Source organism: Erpetoichthys calabaricus, chromosome 7, assembly GCF_900747795.2.
Source record: "Erpetoichthys calabaricus chromosome 7, fErpCal1.3, whole genome shotgun sequence".
Classification (NCBI taxonomy): Eukaryota; Metazoa; Chordata; class Cladistia; order Polypteriformes; family Polypteridae; genus Erpetoichthys; species Erpetoichthys calabaricus.
The window spans coordinates 23,166,328-23,175,427 of NC_041400.2; the positions used below are offsets into that span (position 1 = coordinate 23,166,328).

A 9,100-nucleotide genomic window follows, 5' to 3' on the forward strand; every position below is an offset into this window, starting at 1 on the left:
TACGAACTGTATGTAAATATATATATATTTTTAAGTTTTTAAACACAAATATAGTTAATTATACCATAGAATGCACAGCGTAATAGTAAACTAAATGTAAAAACATTGAATAACACTGAGAAAACCTTGAACAACAGAGAAAACTAACACTGCAATAGTTTGCGCTATAGCGCTACCAACCGCTCGCTAAAAACACTTTTTTTTTTAATGAGTTTTAAGCACACGGAAAAAAATGAACATTTGAAAAAATCCGTAATTTAATAAACCACCAAGAAAAGTAACATTGCAACAATGCACACTACGAACCGATCGCTGTAAACAGAAGTGAAAACAAAATCAAGCCCAGTGCATTCTTTAACTGCCTTCTCTACCTTATGCGTCCAGCTCTCTCTCTCGCACTGCCTGTGTGTGTGCGTCTCTCTATCTCACGTGCCTGTGTGTGTGTGTCTCTCTCTCGCTCACTCGTGTGTGCGTGTCTCTCTTGCGCACCTGTGTGTGTGCATCTGTCTGTCTCGCGTGCCTGTGTGTGTGTATCTCTCTCTCGTGCGCCTGTGTGTGCGTGTGTCTCTCTCTCACACGCCTGTGTGTGTGTGTGTCTCTCTCTCTCTCGTGCGTGCTTATGTGTGTGTGTGTGTGTGTGTCTCTCTTGCAAGGGTGTGTGTGTGTGTGTCTTTCTCGCACGCGTGTGTGTGTGTTTCTCTCTCTCGCGCGCCTGTGTGTGTGTGTGTGTGTGTCGCGCGCTCTCTCGCTCTCTCTTTCTTGCTCGCTGCACAGGAAATGCACAGGGAGAGACTGAACACGTACAGACCGAAAGGGAACCTGGCTTGTTCGTATACCGAGTGTGTGGTCGTGAACAGATGCAAAAGTTTGGCAAACTTTTTGGTCGTGAACCGATTTGTACGTGTTCCGAGACGTTCGCGAACCGAGGTTCCACTGTATATTGACGAGGTAGCGTTGTATGTGTGTCATAGCGGTCGTGTACAGTACAGCTGGTTGGTGTCTCGTCACATGCTCGCTGTTATAGCATACATTAAATCTACAGTAAATCTGTGATGGAGGGGCAAAGAAGGTTTAGCATCAGGTTTATTGTGCTTTGGTGAGGATGAATCCTATCTCCTGACACCATTTTACAGTGATTTGATTCATTTCAATGTAGTGATAGTCTGATGGACGCGTTTGTTGGACCGCTGATAACTATAAAACCACCAGGAAATGCCAAAACTGTGAGAAAGGCTATAGAGCGGACTTCAACATTCACCATGACATCAATTGGCAGCATCAAACATTTCAGACTGGACTGTTGGTGAAATTCTTCTTAAAGATTTATCCTGTCATTAGTATAAAATACAAATACTGCATGCATTTCTTGGAAATAAATAATTTACGCAACTAAACATTTTGTACTGATTAATGGATTATTAAAAGACAACTAGGATATACTGAACAATTTGCAAACTCATCTTTATATATAACAGCGTTTCTCAACCTTTAAGTATTTGCGACCCGAGTTTTCATAACAGTTTTAATCGCACCCCCCTAAGGTTTTTTTGAAAGGAGCCCACTAATACCAATTTGTTCTTTATTAATTAACGATATATCATAGATGCATATTTTATTATACCTACTTAACTTTTATCAACATTTATCCAACTCTATATTTATTTTTCTAGTATCAGAATGTAGTTTAAGTTTATTTGTTTTGGGTTTAATAGATATATTTTTCATATTTTCGATTCGTGTTTACTTTTTTTCACATCTTCACACCCCCCCTTTTTGTTACTTCACGCCCCCCTAGGGGGGCCCGCCCCACAGATTGAGAATCACTGATATATAAGACGCTACTGTGACTGTCTGTTTGTCTGTCCAGGATTTTAAATCATCTGTAGCTCGCAAACCGTTTGACCGACTGACCTGAAATTTGGTACACATATACTACGTGACCTCTACTGTCTGCTTTCAGGGTGATGATTGACCTGCAAAGTTATTGCTCTTTTTATTTTTATTTTATTTTATTGTAGAATCAACTCTTGGCAGCGGACAACAGAGCGGCCGTGCGGTACATGCGTACAGGCGCCGTGCTCACCCCTACCACCTTCGTTGTCACTTCCCCTACCTCTTCATATCTTAAGTCATTCTTGAGGCAGATTGAAGACTTAACTGCCAGCTTAAGTGAAAAATTAAAGAAAACGTACTAAGTAATTGCAACACAAAAACTGTTTTAATATGAAAAGATGCCAACGAAAGAAGAGAAGCAGTGGGCCGCTAGGGTGGAGAAAAGAAGAGCTGCTCAGGAAGCAACAAGCACATCAACCTCTGAGCAAACAAATGCCAAATGTACAGAGAAAGAGAATGAAAACTATAAGTCAAGTGTATTCACTGCACGTTATCGTGCAGTGCGCCGTTACCAGTTTACAATAATGTATTAGTGGTGTAGCTCGTTTGAAAAACGTCATTTAAAATTTTTTATTTAAGACAAAGTAAATAAATAGATTCAAATAATTATTTTTTTGCTACTTAATTCCTTTTTGAGTCCAAGTGACTAAATTAAGTGACCGTTCTTTCTGTCCTTTCAAAAATCATGAGAACCTCGTGCTTCACGTGTTATAAAGGAAGGTGGATTTCTCTCAGCTTAACTGAACGTTACACTAAGAATGTACGCTGGCATTGATATACCTCGGAAATCTATTACTTGAATGATAATTATTGTTTTATTAACAGTATGTTTGATTCTGCTTTTCTGTTTTTGGAATATTCATGTGAGGAACATGCTTCAATGGAAACAGAAATATATTTTTTAAAATACACAATTGGTCAAAAGTTTTAGATCACCTCAGTTTTTCTTCATATTTAATCAGTTGAAATGCAATGAATGACCTAAAATGGTGAAAAGGTAAGCAGTAATCTGCCAGAGGTTTCAATTTAAAGTTTAGGTTAGCAAAATCTGAAAAATATCAGAATATTAACAAATGGGCCTTCTTCAGGGAACAACTAATAGGTTACAACCTACAGAGATTCTGAAGCTATTAAAGTACACTGAGCCTTACAAGTTGAAGCAAACAATTTGCACAGGTGTCCCAACTTCTGTTGATTACTTAAAACCCCTCTGTCTGTCTTAAAGCAGACTGGAACAGACTGTGTCACTACAGCCTCTGAAGTACGACTTGGACAGCATTCCAGTGATAATGGCAATTAACAAATGAAATGAGACAGAGCATTATTACCCATTGTGGTGGGTTGGCACCCTGCCCAGGATTGGTTTCTGCCTTGTGCCCTGTGTTGGCTGGGATTGGCTCCTGCAGACTCCCGTGACCCTGTGTTCAGATTCATCGGGTTGGAAAATGAATGGATGGATGGATTATTACCCATGGAAGTGTAGGCCTTTCATTTAGAGAAACTGCAAAAAACAATCATACTCAAGTGTCGGTCAGTACAGTGGAGTCACAATCCAAAGGCAACTGGAAATTGGAAGAAACTCTGATAGGAGGAGATCTGGCAAACCTAACGTCACAAACCAATCAGAAGGTGAATTTCAGAGGCTCACCAGCTTGCGTGATCACAGGTCCTTCACAGCACAACAGCTAAGGAGAACAGATTAACAGTGCAGGGTGAAAAAATGCAAGTGTCCGTTTCTACTGTGAAGAGGAGACTTTGTGCTGCAGGTTTTCATTCCTCAAAGGACAAACCAGGGCCTTGAAAAACTGGCTGTGGACTACTGCACACCGGAACAAAATCCTATGGACTGATGGACCAAAATTTGAAATCTTGGGATCATCACGCAGGGTGTTTGTTCGCCGTCAAGTTGGTGACAGGATGGTCCCTCAGTGTGTGACACCAGTTGTCAAACATGGAGGAGGAAGGTCTGGGGTTCTTTTCCTGGAGGCAGAGTTAGTGACTTGTACAGGGTGACTGGCATTCTGAATCACAATGGTGCCCACCGTTTGGCTGTTATATCAGCAAGAGGGGGCTACTTTGATGAACCAGAAATTTGAATAAAAATAATTTTGTACACTTAATGATTCCTTGACTTAGTTTTTTTTATTTGCCATTGTTTATTTGTTCTATGCCTTGATTTCATGAAACATTAAGACATTAAACTGCGTGCATTTCCATAACATCTGAAATAAGTGAGGTGTTCTGAAACTTTTGACCGGTAGTGTAAGCCCATCACTACTTGCCTGTCTTGTCTTTATGGTGGTAATCCTCATCATGGGTCCCAGAATGGTACTGGTTTTCTTCTTTGGGTTCACAGATTGTAACATTTTAGAACCCCTGCTTTAACTCATCAATCTTTTTTTAATTGTTTTACTGATTTTTCTTACAAACATGGTAAGTTTTAATCTCTGATTTCATCTGCAGCACTTATTGAGCCTTAATGCCTTTTCAGTTTAAGCAGTGGAAGGGCAGAGGGGGTACCATTGTTGGGCTGTGCTTAGAACTTCAGTTGGCCTGAATTTGTACCCTGTGTAATACACCAGTGTTGGCTGCCATGAATATTCCTGAAAGTGATGATTTGCAATATGTTGTTACCTACATGATGACAATAAATTTGAGTGTTAGCTGCAACAGTTTTTGGGATTTTACTGTTATAACGGGAACCAAACCCCCCCCCCCACTCCCCCCCCTACCCAAACCTCTGTTCTAAGAAGTGTTTGTGCTTGTTGCACTGCTTTGAATGTCTCTTTCTCTCTCTTTCCTTTCAGTCCAGGGAATTTCTCTCAAGATACTACAAAGATCACAACATCGAACTCTCCAAGCTGCTTCACAGACTAGGACAACCCTTACCTTCGTGGCTAAGAGAGGAGCTACAGAAAGTGAGATAACAAAGACGAGGAGCTTCAGGAATGGACTCCGTTTATCTTTGGACTCACAGACCTTTCTTATGAACGGCCAAATATAAAAGCTGGGTTTTAAATTGAACTTTTCAGGAAACAAAATAGATAGTCTTAATGCTTCCATGTGCTGGCATGTGGTATTATCTGTATGGGACATTACTGAAACATATATATATATATATATATAAATATATATATAAGAAGGAAGTGAAAATGAACATATGAAGTTGCTAAAATAGACAAATGTTTAAAAAAAAATATATGGAGAATCCAAGCTGCAACCTGGGAATCCAGATGAAAACCACTTTATTTTTTATTTTTATTTTTTGCAGATGGAAAACCATGACTGCAGTGACTTTTTCTTTTCTTTTAATTTATGACTCCAGTGCAGTGCTGGTTAGCTGTCTGGTGTCTGTGGTGAAAATTTGCACTAAGTTATGTTCCGAGCCTCACACACTGAGTTTGTTTCCTTAAATGTACAGTGACAAAAAAAAAAAATCAACGCTTTTAATGATTTGTCCTGGCATGCTAAGAGAAATGAAATGCTGCTGAAAGCATCGTGGCGGACTATGGTGGGGCAGGGCAGAGTTTTACAGAGATTGATGCAACTAATGTCCAGCAAGGGTTACGGGAAGTAGGGACAACGTCAAAGAAACAGTGTTCAAACAAGACATTTTCTAACAACGTATGGTTTACGGTACTTTTGTTTAATTTTTTTTTTTTATTTGCCTCCATCATCATGCACCAACGCACAATTCCCTTTCCTACCTTCGATAATGAAAATCAACCATTTGTGTTATGGGCCTTTTTATTTAAAACTGAACTGTGCTTTTCCTTTTTTTTTTTTTAATTTTAAGAATTCATACATCACGGTGGTGCCTCCAAGTGTGCGCTCCTTACCCACTTCAAGTGCTTTATAAATTAAGTCAGTTCACTTAAAACTAATGAAAAATGGCAATGCGTTCATCACCACACTGGTCGACTGTGCTGTGTGTGTCGCTGAGCGGAAACCCCATACATGTGCCCATAAGTCGTCATTGGGTTCTCTTTATTGTGGGGCGGCTCCCTGCCTGAACTTGTCATCAATTTGAAATACCAAATACTTTGGAAAGTCCTGCTCTTGTGATTTATAAATTAACTAGCTGAATACCCATGCTTCACTATGGGATAGCAACAGGAACAGTGTGCTCTACAACAGAGGTCGCCAACTCCAGTCCTGGTGGACCACCATGGCTGCAGGTTTTCATTCTAACCCTTTTCTTAATTAGTGACCTGTTTTTGCTGCTAATTAACTTCTTTTGAACTAATTTTAATTGACCTGCTCTTGAAGACTCAGACCCCTTAATTGTTTCTTTTTCCTTAATTAGCAGCCAAACAATAATGAGATACAAAATGAGCCAAAACAACTGGTGTCCATCATACAATATCTGAAAATAAAGAAAGATGAAGGTCTCAGGAATGTTGATCTGCTCAGGTCCCCAAAACATTTTAATAGCTCTTAGAAAGAGAAAATCAATAATGTCAGAAATGTCTGCTAACGCACCACGAGAGCAGCAACAAGCCATGAAATTAAAGACCGAGTTTAATTAACAACAAGAATTGGCACCTCATTAAGCAGCTGGTTGAATGGAGTGAAATTGGTTGGAGTTTGATGTCCTCATTTCTGTTTGGATGCCATTTAAGGAAAGAAATGAAGCAATTCAGAGGAACAATGAAGAAATTTAGGGAGCAAATCTTAAAAAAGCAATTCAATTAAAATGAATTCACAAGAAGTTAATTAGCAGCACAAACAGGGCACTTATTAAAAAAAGGGTTAGAATGAAAACCTGCAGCCATGGTGGTCCTCCACGACTGGACTCGGTGACCTCTGTTCTAAAATATATATAAATTGCGGATCTGGACATTTCGGAGAGGTACTGAGGTTTGATGCGGTAGGGGACGCCGGTCAGCGTCATGGTGTACGGCTTGAACCTCCGCCAGTTATTAGAAACGTGGCTAACAATGTCAACCAACATCTGAGCGGCCGAAGAGGCAGTGCCATGCACAAGATAGTCCAGTGAGCAGAACAGGCACGCACCGTCACCCGCTCATCCGCACCATGTGGTGAGGGGTCATTATTTCGTCAATATAAATCCTTTCTTTCTCGGTTATAGTTTTACAGGTTTATTTAAAGAGGTATAAACTTAATAGAAGAATTTGTGATCAAAGTATGAAAAAGAATAAAATAAAAGTATGAAAATCAAAATCCTCAAAAAATGAATACATTTGCTTTAATATACCTTGGAATAACCTAACTAAATTATTTTTAAAAGATAAATTAATGGCAAATTATTAACGCTTTGTGGAAACTCAAAAATATCAAAACAAAACTTGTACTCTTCAGAAAAATGAAAGTATGTTTAATTTACTTTAAAGAAATTTATTTTAGAAACAAATGGAGTGAATGGGTGTAAAAAACTATAAGAAATTTCGTGCTTGGACCACGAAATTTTTAAAACCGTTTCTTAGCGAGCACCTATGGGCCAAGGTTAACCTGCAATCCAAATTTCAAGTCCCAAGTCCTCCTGGTTCAGAAGATTTCGTGATGAGTGAGTCAGTGGTATTTGGCTTTTATATATGTAGATTATATATATATATAGATAGATAGATAGATAGATAGATAGATAGATAGATAGATAGATAGATAGATAGATAGATAGATAGATAGATAGATAGATAGATAGATAGATATAGATTATTCATGACATTAATCAATACACAATTTCCTCTACAAGGTGGAGTAGGTCTTTCATTATTCACAATGCAAATAAGAATATTAATTGAGTAGAAATCCTCTACATGTTTTATTACAAAATTAAGCCCTTTTGTTTGACTTGTCCTTGCATCTTATCTTGATTTTCATTGGTCAACAAGTTTTTTTAATTTGTGCACAGTTACAGTTTTGTATTTCCCTGTTAAATTATGCTCTCCTGTTTCTTTCATTCCCTAACTTTTTTTAAAAAATATTACTTTTCTGAGATAATATATTTCACACTGCCAAATGAAAAACTAAAAGGAAAGGGGCCATTTGTTTTATTTATCTGTCTGTAGCACTCAAGTAGAATGTGTAATATATTTCTTTTTATATTGTGGCCAACAGGGGGAATACAGCTCCCCGAACCCCAGACAAGTCAGACACAGAAGTCAAGTTTAGCACACAAGACCCCTTTATTCCCATGGGGGGCGCTTTTTTCTTATTCCCCACAGTGTCACAGTTCCCAAGCACACAATACAAGAATTCAGCCTTTCCTTCCAATCTTCCTTGTTTCATCCTTCCGCCTCCACTCCCTCTCTGGTAAGCTTTGCCCACCTCCTCCCGACTCTAGCTCTCCGAATGGAGTGAGGCGGCTCCTTTTATTTAGGTCCCAAGATTACCTGGAATCGCTCCCAGGTGTGGTAGAAATCCAATATAGGGCTCTGCAGCTCCCCCTGGTGGCCCTTATGAAACCAAGCTCCAGCTCCCAGCATGCCCTGCAGGAATCCGTGGTGCTACAGCCGTCCAGGAGGGCTGCCCTCTAGTGTCCCCGGGGAGGTATTGCCTCACTGATGCTGTCTCCCCTGGTCCTTCCATTCTGTTGGTAACCCGGCCAGGTAATGACCGTGGATATCCATCACAATATGTCTGTCTATTATATAAAAAAAAAAAAATCATGAGACGAGACTTTTTAGCCTGGGACAAAACAAGACTTTTTCAGAGAGATACTTCCATGTCCCGTGAGGCAAGACTTTGTGCCACGAGATTTAACTACGCCCAGGGCTGGAACTAAAAGACAAAGAGTAGATGACAAAGTGGAACGTCGTAAAGAGGTTCAAAAACGTTGGCGCGATACACATGCAGAGCAGGTTAGAGATAATAAAAGTACTAAAATTCTAAAGTTTCAAAAAAATGATAGTTAAAGATCGCATTAGCGTAAACAAATGGAAATTATTACTGAAATAACAGAACAGCGAAAAGGAATTAAATATATGAACATAGGCGATATGACAGAAGTATGTAGATATTGTTTGGCTTTAAACTTTAACTCGGAGACTTGTAGATCGTCTAATTCATGTTGCCATCAGGGAAAAGTAGTGTTTCTTCCCAATGAAGAGGATTATCCGTGAGAATTAAAAGATTTGTTGTTTGGTGAAAGTGAAATCCACATACGTGAGCGGCAGAGACGCGAAGTGGCTGATACATAGCGCAGGCCAGGGTGTTGGCAAGCAAACCAAGCAGGTTTTTGGCTGAA

General features: G+C 39.4%; 1 protein-coding gene across 2 annotated transcripts in view; it reads left to right on the forward strand.

Annotated features, from left to right (window-relative positions):
- ndst3 (N-deacetylase/N-sulfotransferase (heparan glucosaminyl) 3) overlaps window positions 1-6,960 on the forward strand; it is a 492,579-nt gene extending 485,619 nt beyond the window's left edge. For both annotated transcript variants that reach the window (XM_028804992.2, XM_051930171.1), the window contains exon 14: window positions 4,701-6,960. In XM_028804992.2, coding sequence (XP_028660825.2) covers window positions 4,701-4,820 — 120 coding nt within the window. In that variant the 3' untranslated portion in view covers window positions 4,821-6,960. The remainder of the gene's footprint in view (window positions 1-4,700) is intronic.
- The last annotated feature ends 2,140 nt before the right edge of the window (window positions 6,961-9,100 follow it).